The sequence below is a fragment of the Mobula hypostoma genome, chromosome 5 (genome assembly GCF_963921235.1).
Source record: "Mobula hypostoma chromosome 5, sMobHyp1.1, whole genome shotgun sequence".
NCBI classification, from domain to species: Eukaryota; Metazoa; Chordata; class Chondrichthyes; order Myliobatiformes; family Myliobatidae; genus Mobula; species Mobula hypostoma.
In genome coordinates, this window is record NC_086101.1 from 72,777,268 (window position 1) to 72,797,340 (window position 20,073).

Genomic DNA, 20,073 nt, shown 5'->3' on the forward strand with positions numbered 1-20,073 from the left:
GATAGTTCCTTATTTGAGCCTTTGCCTATCTTTAGAGAACAATGACTACTACGTCACCGGTTGCTGGGTAAAGCTTTTTGACTGTCCAAAACAGTCCAAAACTGGACTGGTCAAAGAACACTGAGGCTTTCTACAAGAAGGGTCAGAGCCGTCTCTATTTCCTGAGGAGACTGAGGTCCTTTAACATCTGTCGGACGATGCTGAGGATGTTCTATGAGTCTGTGGTGGCCAGTGCTATCATGTTTGCTGTTGTGTGTTGGGGCAGCAGGCTGAGGGTAGCAGACACCAACAGAATCAACAAACTCATTCGTAAGGCCAGTGATGTTGTGAGGATGGAACTGGACTCTCTGACGGTGGTGTCTGAAAAGAGGATGCTGTCCAAGTTGCATGCCATCTTGGACAATGTCTCCCATCCACTACATAATGGATTGGGTGGGCACAGGAGTACATTCAGCCAGAGACTCATTCCACCGAGATGCAACACAGCGTCATAGGAAGTCATTCCTGCCTGTGGCCATCAAACTTTACAACTCCTCCCTTGGAGGGTCAGACACCCTGAGCCAATAGGCTGGTCCTGGACTTATTTCCTGGCATAATTTACACATTACTATTTAGCTATTTGTGGTTTTATTACTATTTAATTATTTATGGTGCAACTGTAATGAAAACCAATTCCCCCCGGGATCAATAAAGTATGACTATGACTAGGACAGTAAACTAAGGCGCCCACAAAGTGATTGATCATTAGTTAATCATTGTTCTTAGACTATACTCCTATTTACCTAGCCCTTCACCCCATCAGAGTAGGCTTGTGTTGTGATCTATTCTCATTATTTGTAAGTTTGCGAGCATTTTCCTCCAAGGATCTCTGAATTCAACTATTTTAACTAAGATAAACAAAACATCAAATTCTAAGCAGTGAATGCTATTGTAACCAGTCCACATTTTGTAGCACAATACAGAGATTAAACAAGAGTTCGTGTAAATGGAATGATCTTGAAATCTACCTTGACCATTAAAAAGGCAAAAAGTGAAGTTGCTGGGGTTGATGAATTAAAGAAAGTATACAAAGAAATAGAACCAGAAAGATTTGAGTGGAAGAAAGGATGAGAGTTGGGGGGAAAAGGTATTTCTACTTCAATATCTGGCAGCTTTAAACCTGAAGAAATGTAACTACATTGAGTAGTTTTCAGTGGTTATAATGTTGATGGACCTGGACTTGATTTAGTTGAAAGTTTAATTCTTACCTTTTTGTTCACTTCCTTTAGTGAATGTGCCTCTAACCCAGGGGTCACCAACCTTTCTTATGCCATGGACCCTTACCTTTAACCAAGGGGTCCATGGACCCCAGGTTGGGAACCCCTGCTGTAATTTCATTTTCACAAAGTTTATTGTGGTAGAAAATCTTGGAGAGCTTTTAAATTTCAGAGGTGCAGTGTTCCTTGCCTTTTGAAACTTTTTTTGTGTGTATGTGGTTAAATGTCATTGAATAATTTTCAATTTATTTTGGTAGCTGACTCTAGGCCATAAAATTATTTGAATTATGTTTATGTAAGCTGAAGTATTTGATTTGTTAATGAATTGGATGAATTAACGTCACTTTTTCCGATGGCGTTATACATTGAAATTTCTGCGTGAAATATTTTGTGAAATATGAATATGTGCCTGAAAAATAACCATTACCATGTTAAATGTTTAAAATTGGTTTTGAAATGCCTGTAAAAGGGATGCACACTATTCGAAGAACTAGTCAAAATACAGCTCAGAAGGTTCAAATGACGGTCATCAATCTGAACTGTACACAGATACTTCCTGACGAGGCTGAGTACTTCTAGCCCTCTTTTTAAATTTCATGTTTCCTGCATCTGCATAATTTTACTTTCAAGCAAACAATAACACTAGCTCGACATGAAGATTTAATATGATGTTCCTGAAACAACCTTGTGTTTAAACTGCAAGTTACAGCTGCTTTAGTTTCTCTTGAGGAATATATAGGTTGAATTTTGTGGATGAAATGGAGATGGAAACCAGTGAGAATGTAATCTGAGAAGATGAGGCAATCACAAGCAGGCGGCATTATAAAAACTGAAGTGATGGATGAACTTGTGCTGAAATTTGTATAATTTTTCATATGCATGACACATTTCTAATCATTTAAATGACAATCTGTAAATTTTAAGGCATCTATTGGGCATAAAGTTAAATTGTCTTTCAGAAATCCAGAAGATTAATTTTTTTCTAACTATACTGTTCAAGTTCTTAAAATGTTCTTACGGTTAAGGTTTTTTAAACACTACAGTATATATTCTTAACAGTGTTTCAACATATTCATCTGTGGTTTGGTTGTAGATTTGATTCCAATTAAGACACTTGTGGTGTTTGCTTTCTGCAAGGGTTGTAAGTAAGTTTGAGAAATTATGATCCACTATCCCCATGGTGCCATTAGAGACAATGCGAAGATGTTTTAAAGGGATGATGCTCCAAATACAAAGGTATATATTTCCACAAAGGATGAATAGACTGGGTTATCTTGCTCTTGAAAGGGAGGGGGAAATGACTTGATGCAATTTTAAAAATAGATTGAGGAAGAACATAATTAGATGTTCTCCCTGTAAAGCAATAGGGAATTCATAGAAACTACTTTATCCAAATAATGTTGAGAATGTGAACTCAGTACAATGTATTGTTTGAAACCAATAGTATTGATGTATTTGGAACAAATGTAGCCCTTTTTGAGTGAGAGAAGAAAAAAATAGGAGAAAGGTGTGTGGAGTATAAATGGCTGGTTGGATTGAATGTCGTGTTCCTGTGCCATTGCCTGTGTAACTGTTGAACAAAATAATGGAATGCCTATCTCTGACTTCTGTAGGTAGGACTGAAATCTTTCATTTAGGAAGTGCTGTGAATGAAATAGTGAATCAGTCTTTCTGTGAGAGTAGTTTCCTACACACTTGCATCACATGGAATTTCTCTTTCATTACCTCCATTGATAAAGAATTTGATCATGGATGACCACATTCACAAATTGCATTGCGTGATAATGTTGTGCTTTTATGGTAAGACCCCAATGCCATCAGATTTCTGACTGGACATTGAACCTATGTATAGTATCTCACTTTTTATTGTTCTGTTTTTCCACTACTTATTTAATTTGTATATTATTGTAATTTATAGTTCTATGTATTGCAATGTACTGCTGCCGCAAAACAACATATTTCACGATGTATGTCAGTGATGCTAAACCGGATTCCGGTTGCTTGATAGAAAAGCAATGGCAGAATGTTATAACTGACTTAAGATGGGTATCTGTGTGCAGTGTTAGTGCTATAACTTGCGCAAGACTACTTTATAGCCGAAATACAAGTTGTATTTTTCTTTGTATCCATGGGTTTCATAGTTTTAAAATTTGCTTCATCACTCTTCATCAAAACTCCAATATAACTTGTAAAATTCTGCTGGTTTTTGATATGCACTCAGCTCATTGAGCGATGGAGGATGAGAGGTGACCCGATAGAGGTGTATAAGATGATGAGAGGCATTGATCGTGTGGATAGTCAGAGGCTTCTTCCCAGGGCTGAAATAGCTAACACGAGAGGGCATTGTTTTAACGTGCTTGGTAGTAGGTACAGAGGAGATGTCGTGTAAGATTTTTACGGAGAGAGTGGTGAGTGTGTGGAATGGGCTACTGGCAACGGTGGTGGAGGCGGATGCAATAGGGTCTTTTAAGAGACTCCTGGATATGTATGTGGAGCTTAGAAAAATAGAGGGCTTTGGGTAACCCTAGGTAATTTCTTAAGTAAGTAACACACATAAAAGTTGCTGGTCCTGACGAAGGGTCTCGGCCTGAAACGTCGACTGTACCTCTTCCTAGAGATGCTGCCTGTCCTGCTGCGTTCACCAGCAACTTTTATGTGTGTTGCTTGAACTTCCAGCATCTGCAGAATTCCTGTTGTTTGCGTTCTTAAGTAAGTACATGTTTGGCATAGCATTGTGGGTCGAAGGACTTGTATTGTGCTGTAGGTTTTCTATGTTTTCTAATATTATTTCCTTTCTGAACAAGCCAGACACTTGAATTGTGGAAGTGAGATGGCATGTCAACTGAGTGAAGGTATGATTTGAGAAGAAGTAGTTATAAATGTATGTGATCTAGGGCTGACCCCTCTGGCATGTTTATTCCAATGATGGTTTTGTTCTACCCTGAAAGGTTTCTGCACTCATTCCAGTACGATTCTTTAACCATGGGACAGAAAAATGAGAGGTGCTCCCCTACACTAGGTATGTGCCTTTTGATGCCCGCTTTCATAAGGGGCCGTAAGAGGGTGGGTGCCATTCAAATTCTGCATATTTCTTGAGTGGTAAATCTGTAACATTCTGCTTTTCCATTGGGCTTCAATCAAGGGCTTGTATTGCTAGTATAATAAAGTGAAACTGTGATTTTTGGAAAAAGAGCAATTGCTGGGACGCATATGCATTTATTTTCAGTGTTCTTCACAAATACTTCAAGGTTGTCATTTTTGACGGGGAAAATCTGAAACGAATGATATTAAGCATTTATTATTAAATAGAAAACCATGATTATAACAGTCATTTCAAAAATTTAGGACTTCATCAATGTCAAGACTTAACATTCCTTCCTGGGAGTTTTGGAGAACCTGAGAATACAATGTGTTTGTTATATTTGGGGTGGAATGAAATGCATCTGGTGTTTGAATTTGAGATGGGTGTGCATGAAATGCATTGAAATAGGGTGTGTGCTGTGTGCCTGTTTGGCTCTAGCTGCTGCATGTTTGTTGCAAACCTTTTTGTGAATGTCCTTCATGTATTCAGGACCGCCCCTCTCCCCCATCTCTCTACAAATAGTTGTCATTTCTCTGTCATCTGTGAACACCGAAACCATATCATAGAGTTACAGCTAAAGGTGAAAGACGAAGAGAAACTGGGGGACAGTACTTAGTTGATTTATATTAAAATCAAACATTATAGGCAGCCATGGGATACAGGGGCGTATATAATCTCTGAAATCTTGAGTAGATGTTTAGAAATCATTTGCAGAATTAGCAGAACTCTGAGGTGAAATATTTAACACACTTGAAAGTGCAAGGTAATAGCAAAAGTAGAAGGATTTAAAATCTTGAGATTTATATTGTTTTGCTCAAGCCTTCGCAAAAATGGGTGACAGAAGTGCAGAGGGACAGTTATTAACTGAGCAATCTTGAAAGGTGAAACAACCATATTAGTGAGTTATTTAAATCAAACTTCAAAATTGCCTATTTAATTTAGTTAAATAATTACTTTGAGGGATAGTACCTGAACAGTCTGACAGATACAAATTATCAAGTCATTGTGGCTCTATCTAGTTAATTCAGTGATTTTCTAGTCTTGACACTTATGTAAAATATGGTGACGAGGGAATAGGCATTGGAATTAACATTTTTATTAATTGGTCACAGGGCTGGAGCTTTGGAATGCACTCTGAATGAGATGAATCGTAAACCCAAATTTTCCCCATTTTGCTTGAAGTGGCTTGCAGAATCAAACGTTCTGCATGCAGATCGCAGAAGGCACCATTCTGTGGAACTTACCAAGTGGCAAGTCAAACGGAGAAGGACTGATGGGTAGGAAGATGAGGTCATCACAAATGATGAATCAACGATCAAAATGGTGCAAAGTTCCAGAATGCGAAAGAGTAAATTATGTCCCTATTCATAAGCCATTTAAACTAATGGTTCATTCATCAAAAATAGACGTATGCAAATGTTGAAAATCTGAAAAAGACTACAATTCTGGAAGTATTTGCCAGATATGGAAAAAATCTGTACAAAACAGGTCAATAACCTATAATTGAAAACAAAAGAAAACTACAAATGCTGGTTATCTAAATTTTTAAAAAAATCTTGAGCAGTTTGGGCCTTAAACGTGTGAAGAAAAATGGTCAATTTTTCAATTTCTGCCAGAGCAATGTACAGTGTTCACTGCACCTGAACTTGATGGTGAATTTACTTTAGTACAGTGGCTGGTTTCCTGAAAACTGGTAAAATATTATTTTGTTATACAGAGCTTTGATCAGATCTATGTAACCTTCACTTTTGGACACTTGTGAAATGGTACATGCTCTCCCTGGATTACATATAAATTCCTGTAGTACCACATTCCAAAGTCTTGTGTTATTTCTCTCTACTATATTACCTAAATACTTTTTGACAATTAATTGTTCTCATAAGTCCTGTGTGCTTTGATACCATTACAATACTTTAGACCATCAACTAATCTGTTCGAGGAACGGTAAAACAGCATCTGTGGGGCGGGGGGAATAGATTTATGGGTTTTGACCTGAAACATTGACTACTTCTTTGCACCCACAGATGCTGCTTGAACCACTGATTTCCTCCAGGATGTTGCTCCAGGTTCCATCTGCAAAGTATAGTTACCATGTTACGCATTTTCTGACTTCTGAACAAAGTTGATTTATGTACTTCGTAAATACACTACCTATTCATTACACGGGGTAGCCTTCATTTAAAGGTGGTGCTGTCAGACAGTAATAATTTTTATCTGTCAAACTGTCATTACAAGTGGATTAGAAAGTAGTGTGGTGAAAGTGGGTTTCCACCTGGAAAAGCCAGGTGACTGGATTCTCAGTGTGAAAGCAGCAATTTCTAACACTAAGGTTAAGGTAGAGACCGTGCTTTGCTCTGCATGTGGATTGTTATTCCATCTTTATAACTTCCCCATTAAAAAGGTAATATTAATTTTGCAGTGGGAATAGTTCAAATGCTGGGGAAGATATAATCAGTATTTGGAAATGATTCATAGATGACAGTGGTTCAAGGAGGGTCTTGGTATTATTGACTAGACAGCATTTTGGGATTGGCATTAAATTCAATCTTGACAGGGAATTGTTTGGGGTAATTATTGGATTTCTATATTGCATATAAAGGCCCCTGAAGATGTGTGCTAAAGCCAGTGTGCTTGTGTGTTATCTTTGCAATTGAAGAAACTTTATTGTTTATTTGCCCTTGTTGACTGCTCAATACATTTTATTTTTCCCAATAAGAATGAAATTTCAAAGCTAAGTTTTCATTTTGTACAAGGGAATTGGGGGGATATGGACTTGGTGTAAAGTCACACTGAAATAAAACAATTTGTTACTGTTGTGGCAATTGTGGTGAGAGGTTGGATGGTCTATTCCTGTTCCAAATCTCTAAATTATTGCAGTATACATTCAGACTGAAAATACTGTGACCACGCTACTTTAGTGGTAGAGGAAGTGAATATTTGCCCCATAGATAAGTATCAAGCAGATGAATTGTTTGCCCCAGTTACGGAGCTGCTTGATTTGCTGGTGCAGTCAAGTGGACAGTATTTGATATTCCTGACTTGTGCATAGTTTGAAGCTGTGGAGTGGTGAAGAGAGTAGTGAGCTGTGCGAGATGTTCCACCTCTGACTTGCTTCAATAGGCACTGTTTTAATGTGGCTCTTCCAGCTAAATTTCTGTTGAAAGATAATCTCCAAGGTATTTGAAACTTAAATGACAAGAGATGGTTTGGTGCGCTGTGATTGGAGATGAGTAGTGACTGTTATGCACAGCTTAATTCATTTTTGCATGTCACGTAAATCTTGATGCATGCAGGCATGGAGCAGTTCCATCTAAGGAATTGTGTGGGGTGCTGGATATTATGGGGGGTGGGGTGGGGGAAGCAATGAAAATGCAGCTCCTGATCTTGTGAACAAGATGTTGTCAGTGCTGTGGATAATTAAAAAGTACATTTTGTAAGCTATCTTCTGGCATTAATCCGTGAACTGTTTTCAGAAATGTTCTGACTTGTAATACTGCTATGATTTGGTTTCTATGCAATATGTAAAACTTTGCAGGTGATTAACTTGATCATGTTTGTTTTATAAAAAAAGACAATGATACAAGATTTCTTGTGCATAGCACCATTGAAAATGCATTTTGCTTCAGATAATTTACGTTGACATTGAAAGTTTAAGTGCAGTGTCCAGTGTCCAAACAATATGCATCTATATTCAAAGCGCCCTATTTGTTCACTTGATTATGTACTACCTTTTTTATGTGTTCAATTGGACAAATAGACTTTTATCAATATTTGAGGATTTAATTCTGCTTTTTGGAAAACTTGAAATTCTGGTCTAAACATCTTTGATAAACACTACAAGAAAGGTTCAATGGGCCAGATGACATTAGTGGGGAAAGAGTATTTCATGTTTATGATCTTTCACTGGGGCTCATCAACTCTTTCCACGTGAAGTAGGGGTTCACTTGTGTTATCCACCTCCAGTCCTCCCATTTTTGGTCCCTTTCCCACAACCCTACCACATCCCCCGCCCCCCCAAAAATGTGGTTCACCTTTCCCTTACGGTTTTCTTTATCATCTTCCTTACCCAGTGCTAGCACTGTTATTTTGAGTTCGTATTCCTAGCTGTCTCCACCTTAACCCTCCTCTCCCTCTACCTGGCACTAACTGCTTTTATTGTTATCCTTTGCCTTTGTCTCCCATCTTTATCTCTCCCTGTCTCCTACATGGCTCCATCTGTCCGCCATCCTTCGCAACCCCTCCTTCCTTGGTCCTGTCATGCCACTCCCCCCTCCTTTTTTTTATATAGGCTTCTCTGCCTTGATGTAGGGTCTTGACATGAAATGTCTCCACTGATGCTCAACCCGATGAGTTCCTCCAGCAGGTTTTGTTGTTCAGCATCTGTGGCTATTTGTGTCTTCACTTGGATTACTTCCAATTTAACATGCTGCATTTGGAGCTCGTGCTCTGGTCTCTGCAACATTCGATTCCCAACAAGAGCACAACTCAGTTCAGACTGAAAGGATTGCCCTGAACTTGTAATTGCTTGTCACTTTAATGCTGTATCCGACTCTGACCCCTTTAGCTGCTTGCACCTGAACTTGAACAATATCCCATCTTCCAATAAGGCATGTTCCTGCCTTCAGGGCTGGACACTTTCACACAGCTGGCCTTTCTAGTTTGTATCAGAAATGGCCAGTTCTGATCAATCGCCACCTGTAAAATCATTTCATTTTGTCTTTATCCATGACTGGCTGAGCAGTTCAGCATTATTTTCAGATTCTGTGGTAAACTGAAAAGCGGATTCTTCAAAAATAACATTGCTGTGCAGTCCTTGGTCTCTAATTACTCTATAATCCATCATTAGTGTTGTAATTAAAGTTAAAACCAGAGACTGCACAACAACTCTACCTCCCCTGCATGAGGTGGAAGGGAGGGGGTACTAAGCGGGGAATGGCAAAAACAGCAAGGAGATCATCAAGAAATAGGATTGTGTTTTCATTAACTACAGCCTCGATTTAAAAATATTGTGACTTGAGTATTTATTCACAAAAATTCCTGATCTAAGCAAAGACAACTTGGCCAAATAGTATTTTTGCCAAGATTGTCGTCACTTATGTGTGGCAGCTGGTGTTTAAAAACACACTCCACAGGACAAATGCTTATTAGACAGGGTGTCAGAGAACTGTAGACTTGGAATGCACTGTTGCAGATCTTGAGTAATTTGTGTTCACTCATTTTTTTTTACTTTAAGAGTCTACTTGTCAGTAGCTTTATTTTTCCTTTATTTTAAATATGCTCCTTATTGTAAGAGTAAGTGTTTAATTAGTTGCTTGGCACATTGCCTTGAAATTTAGCAGCATTTTAATGATTCATTGTTGGCTGACTGGAGTAAAAGATTATTGTGCTCTTTGGATTGTACATGCTGTGACAAACAACACATGTTTCAGTCTTGGATGATGTCATCCCCTTTTGGTAGAAGAAAATCAGTATATTTTAAATGGTGCCACATTGGAAAGTGGGGTTCAGATGGATCTGTTGTCCTCGTACATGCGTCACAAAGCTAGTATATAGTTATAGTGAGCTAGTAGGAACCAAATGATCTGTTGACTTTTATTGATCGTAAAAGTAACAGACACTTTATTAAAATTACATAGATCACTGGTGTGACTGCACCTGAACTGTGCTGTAACAGTCTACTCTCTATCTATTGCTGTAATAGTGGGAGAACAGCAAAGGTTTACTAGATTGATACCTGTGGGCATGGGTGAATAGGTGGAGATGAAAATTGTCCTCTGTCTAGAGGTAACCAGACTGAATTACAGAGAAAGAAGTACATCCCAGTTTCCATCCAAGAATAGAAAGATATCCAGAGAATAGTAACAGAAACTGTTCTCATCCTTATAAATTGCTACCTTAACAGATCCTTTGAATTAACCTCTTTTATTCAAAGGTATCTTGGCATTGTTGGACAAATTCTACATGATTCTTTTCGGGAGTTGTTCAGTCATAAGCAGTTATATTTTAATCAATCTAAATTGAATATTTTGCATCCTAAATACATCGTTACAATTTGAGGATTTACATTGTTACTTTTAAATCAATTTTAATGATTCGTCCATCTTGGTACATGCCAGTGTTGTAGTTGTGTATTTGTAAGCTGATATATTTCAGCAAACTTATCATATTCTTAATGTTGACATAGAATTGCTTGCTAAGAAATACTAAACCAATGACATTTGTGTTTCAAGTAACTACGACTGTGTGGATGATGGGGAGGGTGGCTCGGGTGAGGATTGCTTGCCTTGTTAATCAGTTTTGAACATTTTGCCCTCACCTTAAACCTATTTCTTTGGTGATTTGATTTCCACCCTCATATAAAAGCGGTCCTAGTATGTAAAAGCAAATAACCCAAGTTTGTTAGTGTCCTTGAAATGGCATCATCCCTTTGGGTGCCACCGTAAGCACTTTTATCCTGAATTCTAAGTTTCTAGAGTAAAGTGTTCCTTTCTAGGACTTCTCTTGCTCCTTAATTGCTCTTAAATTGTTGAGATTTATACTGAGGTTTTCGATTAGCATGAAGGACCAGGTTTGATGGGCTCCCGTTTAACTTGACATGAATCTGTATTTAGGACACGAAGCTTCCATTCACAGGTTCCCCCTCATATCCTATTATGCCAACATACACCAGAGGAGACCTGAATAATAATTCAACACATCTTGGGTCAGAAGCTGTTAGTTTCATGTGTGAATGATATTTGTATGTTGTCATTGGTGAATTGGTAATTATGAAGTTGTTTCAATGTTATTGGGCCTCTAGTTTTCAATCATATTGTGATTGTATGACTCAGATATAAAGAATTAAAAGATTTTGATTTTAGATCTGTTTGGCTACATGTGCTATTGAATAAAAAGCTACAAAATTACCTTTTGTGTTTAGCACTAAAACTGTCATAATTTCAAATATATTATTTGAAATGGAAAATGGTATGTCAATTTATTATTATTAAATAAAACTTGGGCTTGTAGAATGCAGAAAATGTAAAGAAATTGAAGTTTATTCTTGTGATTGCTCACAATTCCACTGTTTCAAATGATCCATTGTTTGAAAAGATAGTTGAAGGTCAGCTAGATTTTCCTAGCACGATGGAGCTAGAGATGTTTCTTCCAACACACAGGATGGTCCAGGATCCAGTTACAGGGAGAGGTGTTGGGACCTATTTCACACAATTTACCCACCCGCTTCTGACAAATGATTGCAATAAACACGCACTGATGTCAATTCTGGTGTATCAGGCACTATTTCCAGGTGGGACAGGATGAAGTGGAGTCCATAGGCAACGGCATCATCAGTGGACCAAGTTGAGTGATAAGTGAACTGGAAAGGGTCCAATGTAGTATGAAAGTGGATTAACGCAATCCATAACCAGCTGCTCAAAGCATTTCATTATTGTTGATGTAAGTGCCACTGGATGGTGGTCATTGAGATAGCTTGCTGTCACCCTCTTGGGGACAACGATAGTGGTAGCCATCTTGAAGCCTGAGGGAACCGTGGAATGTTCTGGGGAGTTGTTGAAGATATCTGTTAGAACCTGTATTAACTGGGCTGCACAGTCTCTCGGCTCCTGGCCAGGTATGTTATCAGACCCTTCAGTTTATGTAGGTTGACTGGCTAGTGTGCCTGTTCCTTGTTGGGGGGAGGGGGGTGGTGGGGAGAGGGGTTACAATAAAATGGGCCAAAATTCAGCATGATTTCCTTAAGGGGAATTCATGCTGAACAATTCTGTGGAAATTCTTTGAAGAAATAACAGGTACAATAGGCAGTCAGTGGATTTTCAAAAGGTCTTTGACAAGGTACTGCACATGATAGCAGCATGGATAGAAGATTTGGCTAGAAGGAGGCAGAGAGTGGGAATTAGGGGCCTTCTCTGGTTGGCTGCCGGTGACTAGTGGTATTCCATGGGTCGATGTTGGGCCCACTTCTTTTCATGTTACATGTTAATGATGTGGATGATGGAATTGATGGCTCTGTGGCCAAGTTTGCAGATGCTATGAAATTAGGTGGAGGGGCAGGTAATGTTGAGAATGCAGGGAGTTTGCAGAAAGACTTGGACAGATTGGGAGAATGGTCATGGAAGTGGCAGATGCAATATAGTTTTTGGAACTGTATGGTCATGCACTTTGGTAGAAGGAATAAAGGCATGGACTATTTTCTAACTGGGAAGAAATTCTTAAATCAGAGTTACAACGGGACTTGCTGTCCTTGTGCAGGATTCCCTAAAGGTTAATGTGCAGTTTGAGTTTCTGGTGAGGAAGGCAGATGCAATGTTTGCACTCATTTCGAGAGGACAAGAATTATAAAATCAAGGATGCAGTGCTGAGACTTAATTAGGCATTGGTAAGACTGCACAGTATTTTTAGAATGTTATAACAGCAGTATAAAACTGTATTAGTTCCTAAAGTTATTGATGGAGGAATTCATCATGTGTGCTTGTTTTTTGATTGACTGTAAACAAACAAAATGAATGCAGATTCCTCATGCAGATAATGGACTACCTACAAAATAAAAAAACAAATGATCGAAAATCACTGCTTTATGAATCTGCGTCCAATGGCTCAAATGGATAATATTATACAAGCAGACACACCCAATGCCATTTTAAAAACTAGCTCTAGGCACAGTTTAGTGTCTAATGGCCACACAAGTAAATATGACTGACACTAGTTAGAAACTGTTCAGCAACAGTCTCCAATCCCAAATAAGCCGTGTAGCGTCCCAGATAAACAAAAGGAATCTGCATGCATCCTCAAAGGTTGTAAACGTTAATTCCAGCTTCTGAGAATTGAAGCAAGCTGGTGTTGATCTTTGACCAGTTTCAGTGACATTTTGACAGACCAGGTAAAAATTAATATGCATTGACTTCCTCCATTTGATGCTTGTCAGCACAGAACTGCTGTTGAGTGAGGAAGCTTCAGTAAAGAATTATTAATAGTTTTAAGCAACAGAAACGTCCTGAAGACCTCTGTCAAGGATATCTAAATTTTGCATGAATTGACTTTTCAGAAACTTGAAGATCTTGCTCAGATTCATTTGAGTAGATTTAGTGAGTGAGAAAAAGCTGGAGTGGTATTAAACTTGTGGCTGATCTCATCTTTGGCTTACCTTTCACTTCTGTGGTTCAAAATCAATCTTGGCCTTAAATTGTTACTGGCTCAGCAATGGACAGTGAAATCTAAAATTTTATAACTACCAGAAGGTCTACCTCCCCCTCAGTTTGGTCTCTTTTTGTGAGTTGATTATGCCATCCAGTTGTTATGGTGCTTGTCTCTCAGTTGAAATGTTTCCTAAACGTTCATGAATTTTCTTTTTCTTCCTTCTCCTTGAAATAAACTTGTTTCGTGGTGATTTTGTTGGACTACTTGTATATTAAAATAAAACTGAGCTTGGTTCCTATGACTCTCATCTGGCATGCAGCACGAGCTGCTGTGCTAAGATATAACTGTTAAATGCATATTGTTTTGGCAGTTGAACTCCTTTTTCGCTTGCCTCCTAAGAACTACTGGTGAAACAGTTAAGATTGTAGTTTTATACTTATTGTCTCCACTCATTGTTACTCATAAATGCTGTGTTCTAAAGAGAAATTATATTGTGCTTTTGTTGGACTGTTTAGCTGTTGTGTTTGAGCAGTGAGTGAACATTCTTTCACTGGCTGGGTTATTACCGTATGGAATATGAACAAAGCCATTACTGTTTGAGTATAATGGTGTTGAACAAAGGGAACCATTCCATCAAATGTGCTGGTGTTTTCTTTTGTTGGACTGACTTGAAAGTATTTGGGCTTCATTGAAAATAAAATACCAGCAAGTAGAGGCTGTTTCATAATTCTGATTGAAAGAATATCTGTATAGGATATTTTATGAACATTAAGTATTCTCTTTCAATGTAAATAACAATTTCCTCAAACTGACTTTTTGGCCATTTAAATCTTGAACTCTGCAAGTTAGAAGTGATATTTTGAAATACGTATTTCAAAAAATTGAACAAACTAGTTCAGATTTTGTCTGTATGCATCCTCAAAGGTTGAACCATTAATTCCAACTCGCCCATGGATGGCACCATCAGCCACCTTTCACTCTTTGTCTCAAAGCTTTCTGATGGAACTATTCACTCCTTAACTTCACAGTTCAGTCTTCTACCACCTCCAGCATTCACAATCCTGCTTCAACACTTTGTAAGCAAAAGAGATGCAGCTTTTGCGTCTTCCCCTACAATCAAATGACCCAGACTTGCTTTCCGGGTATAGAACTTCTCTTTTAGCGTTCTGCACGTTGTGCCCGCAATGTGGCGACCTCTACATCTGACAGACTAAACCCAAGTTGGAATTTGCAGAACAGTTCACAAGGGTGATCTTGAGCTTCCAGTTGGCTTTGCTTTCCTCCATCCGTTCTGATCTCCGTTTTTGGTTTCTTGCGTTATTCTTACACAACATCTGATACCAAGGTGTGTGAGCCACGTATCGATTCTTTATCTGCATCGTATTGTGTGTTGCGCATTTATTATGGTAACTAGTCACATGAGTAGGGGCTTGGTAAAAGCGAAGGGAATAAGTTTGGTATTCTTATTTCATGGCAGTTTGTGGCTTAAGACCAATGGAGGTTATATCCTTGCAGACCATTTAATATTGCTTCAAAATTGTATGTTTGCTGAATTGCTATTCAAGGATTGAATAAAGGGTTTGACTTTTGGAGCAATCATTGGAGCAGTGAGCATGTCATACAAGTATAAAGTCCATACAGTCGCAGCAGGCAACAATTGTTTCGTTCTCAGTTTGGATCAGTTTTGCCACTACATGTAGGTGAACTTCAGACGTAGGGGCATTGAAATTTTTTGGATAGTCAAGCTTTCCAATTCAGAGCTTGCTAGTTCTGATGTAATAGCAGAAAATGCTGGGTAGCATCTGTGAGGCGAATGCAATGTTTAGCATTTTTGGTCGATCCTAGTGTTTGGGGATTTTTTTGTCTGGGATATTACCTTGCTCCATGGATGCCCACGTTTTTTAGATTTTCAGTAAATGGTCAGTTCTGATGTAACCTAAGCTTTGGTGTTTGATTTGGTGTCTTTCCATCACTTTACACCAGATTTTCTCAATTGTCTTTTTTCTCCATTTGGACCACTTCTCAGACAACTACCATTAACAAGCTTTCAGCACTCCACAAGTAAAAGTCATCTGCCTGTCTCCAACTTATAAAATATCCACGGTTCTCTCCATCCTACCCCTTTCTCTACAAGCTCAAATATACTTGTTTAATAGATTTTCTTAGTTTTGAAGTCATTGGCAGAAAACATTAATTTGGCTTTACACTGTAGATGCTGACCTGTTAAGTATTTTCTGTTTTTAATACATTCCTGCTCGAAGATTAGTTTGTTCTATGCTGCAAGGTGTAAATGTCATCTCCTTTTATAGTGGATTTCTTTGCAAATTTGGTATATGTGATCTGATGCTCATTAAATTTCCTTTATTCTGCAAACATGCTAACATAGCTACCTTTTTTGAGTTTTAATTGAAATTACTGTTTTCAGTCGTCACTTGTTTCAGTTTGGTTGTTGCTCATCTTTGCTTTCCAATAACATTTCAGATTTGAGTGTGGAGTATGGATGGAATGAGCTATACAACCCATTATTTAGAAAAAATGAAAATTAATATGTCAGTAAAATATTCCAAGGCATGTCAGGACTGTGACTATGACTTCTAAGACACTCCCACACTGACCTCTTGTCCTCTGCCTTCAATGCTACAGAGAGATCAAATGCAAATGAAAAGAATAACATCTCTCATTCTACTAAGTAGATTACAATCCAATGGTATGAACACTGACTTTTCCAGTTTCAGATAATCCACAGCCATGGTGTTCTTCACTCACTCACACTCACCTGTCCACCTAGTTGTCTTGTTCATCTTTCTTGTTCCATCTGCCCAACATCCCAACTGGTTTCACTCTCACAGGCAATCTCTCCTCAATCTTTCTAGATGCAGGGTCGTGACCAAAAATCTCAAGTGACGCCTTTTGTCTACAAAGATATAGCTTGCCCAGTTGAGTTTATCCAGTATTCTGTTGGTGAACATGAGTCTGCTTGATCCAGGTGATATGCCCTTGTGATGAATAATTTAGTTAAGTAAGATTAACAAAAAAAACTTTGGTCACAGTCCTGTATTGATTCTCCACTGAAAAGTAGAACCTGCTATTTGCCCAATTCTAAAAGGACCTGGCTGTATCAGGTTGTATGGGATCAGGTGGGTATTCTGAACAAACACTGGATCAAAATTTGAAGGGAGAGAATTTTCATCCATAATTAATGTGACATTGTATGATCACCTTGCCTTACAACTGAGTTAGCTATTTCTGTTGTTACTGTGATGAGTTAATCTCATAATAAACCTGATGAATAAACCTCATAAGAACATGAGAAATTGGAGCAGGAGTAGGCCATCTGGCCTGTCAAACCTGCTTGGCCATGACTGATATGGCCATGGGCTCATCTCCACCTACCTGTCTTTTCCCCATAACCCTTAATTCTATTACTATGCAAAACTCTTTCCAACCTTGTCTTAAATATATTTACTGAGGTAGCCTCCACTGCTTCATTGGGCAGAGAATTCCACAGATTCACCACTCTCTGGGAAAAGCAGTTCCTCCTCATCTCCATCCTAAATCTACTCCCCAGAATCTTGAGGCTATGTCCCCTAGTTCTGGTCTCGCCTACCAGTGGAAACAACTTTCCTGCTATCTTATCTACCCCTTTCATAATTTGATATGTTTCTGTAAGATCTCCTCTCATTCTTCTGAATTCCAGCAAGTACAGTCCCAGGCAACTCAATCTGTCCTCATAGTCTAACCCCCTCATCTCTGGAATCAACCTGGTGAGCCTTCTCTGCACCGCCTCCAAAGCCAGTATATCCTTCAAGTAAGGAGACCAGAACTAAACGCAGTACTCCAGATGCGGCCTCACCGGTACCCTGTACAGTTCTCTTAAGTTCAGTCCCTCTAGCAATGAAGGCCAACATTCTATTTGCCTTCTTGATAGCCTGCTGCTCCTTCAAACCAACCTTTCGTGATTTATGTACAAGCACTCCCAAGTCCCACTGCACAGCAGCATGCTGCTATATTTTTTTTAACCATTTAAATAATAATCTGCTCTTTCCTTTTTCCTTGCAAAGTGGCTGACCTCACATTTACCAACATTGTACTTCATCTGCCAGATCCTTGCCCACTCACTTAACCTATCTATATCTCCCCGCAGACTCTCCTTAACTTCTGCACAATTAGCTTTTCCACTTAATTTAGTATCATTAACAAACTTGGATTCACAACACTCGGTCCCCTCTTCCAGATCATTTATGTGTATTGTGAACAGTTGCGGGCCCAGCACAGACCCTTGTGGCACACCACTCACCACTGATTGCCAACCAGAGTAACACCCATGTATTCCAACTCTCTGCTTTCCTTTAGTTAACCAATCCTCTATCCATGCTAATACATCACCCGTAAATCTAGGCATCCTTATCTTATGGATAAGCCTTTTATGTGGCACCTTATCGAATGCCTTCTGGAAATCCAAGTATCCTCTGCCACTGCACTCATCATATCCTCAAGGAATTCCAGTAAGTTTGTCAAACAGGACCTGCCTTTGCTGAATCCATGCTGCGTTTGCTTGATGGATCCTTTTCTTTCCAGATGCCTCGCTATTTCTTTTTTAATGATAGCTTCAAGCATTCAAGCTAGGGAAGACACAAATAATCTCCCAGATGTAATAGTGGCCAGAGGACCTAGGGTAACGGAGGAACTGAAGGAGATTCACATTAGGCAGAAAATGGTGTTGGATAGGCTGATGGGACTGAAGGCTGATAAATCCCCAGGGCCTGATGGTCTGCACCCCAGGGTACTTAAGGAGGTGGCTCTAGAAATCGTGGACGCATTGGTAATTATTTTCCAATGTTCTATAGATTCAAGATCAGTTCCTGAGGACTGGAGGGTAGCTAATGTTATCCTACTTTTTAAGAAAGGAGGGAGAGAGAAAACGGGATTATAGACCAGTTAGCCTGACATCAGTAGTGGAGAAGATGCTGAAGTCAATTATAAAGGATGAAATATCAGCACATTTGGATAGCAGTAACGGGATTGGTCCGAGTCAGCATGGATTTACGAAGGGGAAATCCATGCTTGACTAATCTTGTGGAATTTTTTGCGGCTGTAACTATGAAAATGGACAAGGGAGAGCCAGTGGATGTAGTGTACCTGGACTTTCAGAAAGCCTTTGATAAAGTCCCACATAGGAGATTAGTGGGCAAAATTAGAGCACATGGTATTGGGGGTGGGGTACTGACATGGATAGAAAATTGGTTGGCTGACAGGAAACAAAAGAGTAGGTATTAACGGGTCCCTTTCAGAATGGCAGGTGGTGACCAGGGGGGTACCGCAAGGCTCAGTGCTGGGACCGCAGCTATTTACAATATACATTAATGACTTAGATGAAGGGATTAAAAGTAACATTAACAAATTTGCAGATGACACAAAGCTGGGTGGCAGTGTGAAATGTGCGGAGGATGTTGAGATAATGCAGGATGACTTGGACAGGTTTGGGTGAATGGGCAGATGCATGGCAGATGCAGTTTAATGTGGATAAATGTGAGGTTATCCACTTTGGTGGCACGAACAGGAAGGCAGATTACTATTTGAATGGTGTCAAGTTAGGAAAAGGGGAAGTACAATGAGATCTAGGTGTCCTTGTTCATCAGTCACTGAAAGTAAACACGCAGGTACAGCAGGCAGTGAAGAAAGCTAATGGCATGTTGGCCTTCATAACAAGGGGAGTTGAGTATAGAAGCAAAGAGGTCCTTCTGCAGTTGTACAGGGCCCTGGTGAGACCACACCTGGAGTACTGTGTACAATTTTGGTCTCCAAATTTGAGGAAGGGCATTCTTGCTATTGAGGGAGTGCAGCGGAGGTTCACGAGGTTAATTCCCGGGATGGCGGGACTGTCATATGTTGAAAGATTGGAGCAACTGGGCTTGTATACACTGGAATTTAGAAGGAAGAGAGGGGATCTGATTGAAACATATAAGATTATTAAGGGATTGGACACGCTAGAGGCAGGAAACATGTTTCCAATGTTGGGGGAGTCCAGAACCAGAGGCCACAATTTGAGAATAAGGGGTAGGCCATTTAGAACGGAGTTGAGGAAAAACTTTTTCACCCAGAGAGTTGTGGATCTGTGGAATGCTCTGCCTCAGAAGGCAGTGGAGGCCAATTCTCTGGATGCTTTCAAGAAAGAGTTAGGTAGAGCTCTTAATGATAGTGGAGTCAAGGGATATGGGTAGAAGGCAGGAAAGAGGTACTGATTAGATTAGATTATGACAACACTCAGTCCTCATTTATTGTCATTTAGAAATGCTTGCATGCATTAAGAAATGATACAGTGTTCCTCCAGAGTGATATCACAGAAAAACAGGGACAGAACCACATAATTATAACATATAGATACAGCAGTGCAAAACAATATCATAATTTGATAAAGAACAGACCATGGGCATGGTTAAAAAAAAGAAGTCTCAAAGTCCAGAGTCGATCGACTCCCGAGTCCCTGATAGCAGGTGGCAAAGGGAGAAACTCACTGCCATAAACCTCCAGGCACCGACAACTGCCAATGCATTGGAAGCAGCTGACACTGAGTCCGTCCGTCTGAAAACTTCGTGCCTC

At 39.3% G+C, this 20,073-nt stretch overlaps 1 protein-coding gene across 5 annotated transcripts in view; it reads left to right on the top strand.

Moving 5' to 3' along the window:
* The window catches only part of ptpn4a (protein tyrosine phosphatase non-receptor type 4a), a 231,415-nt gene that overhangs the window by 18,645 nt on the left and 192,697 nt on the right, over positions 1-20,073 (top strand). Inside the window, exons 2-3 of one of the 5 annotated variants that reach the window (XM_063048534.1) lie at positions 4,061-4,108; positions 4,205-4,275. The exons of 1 other annotated variant lie outside the window; for it this stretch is intronic. In XM_063048534.1, coding sequence (XP_062904604.1) covers positions 4,239-4,275 — 37 coding nt within the window. In that variant the 5' untranslated portion in view covers positions 4,061-4,108; positions 4,205-4,238. Of the gene's footprint in view, positions 1-4,060; positions 4,109-4,204; positions 4,276-6,362; positions 6,419-20,073 lie in introns of all 5 variants that reach the window. 3 more of the 5 variants (XM_063048536.1, XM_063048533.1, XM_063048537.1) reach the window with 3 other exon arrangements.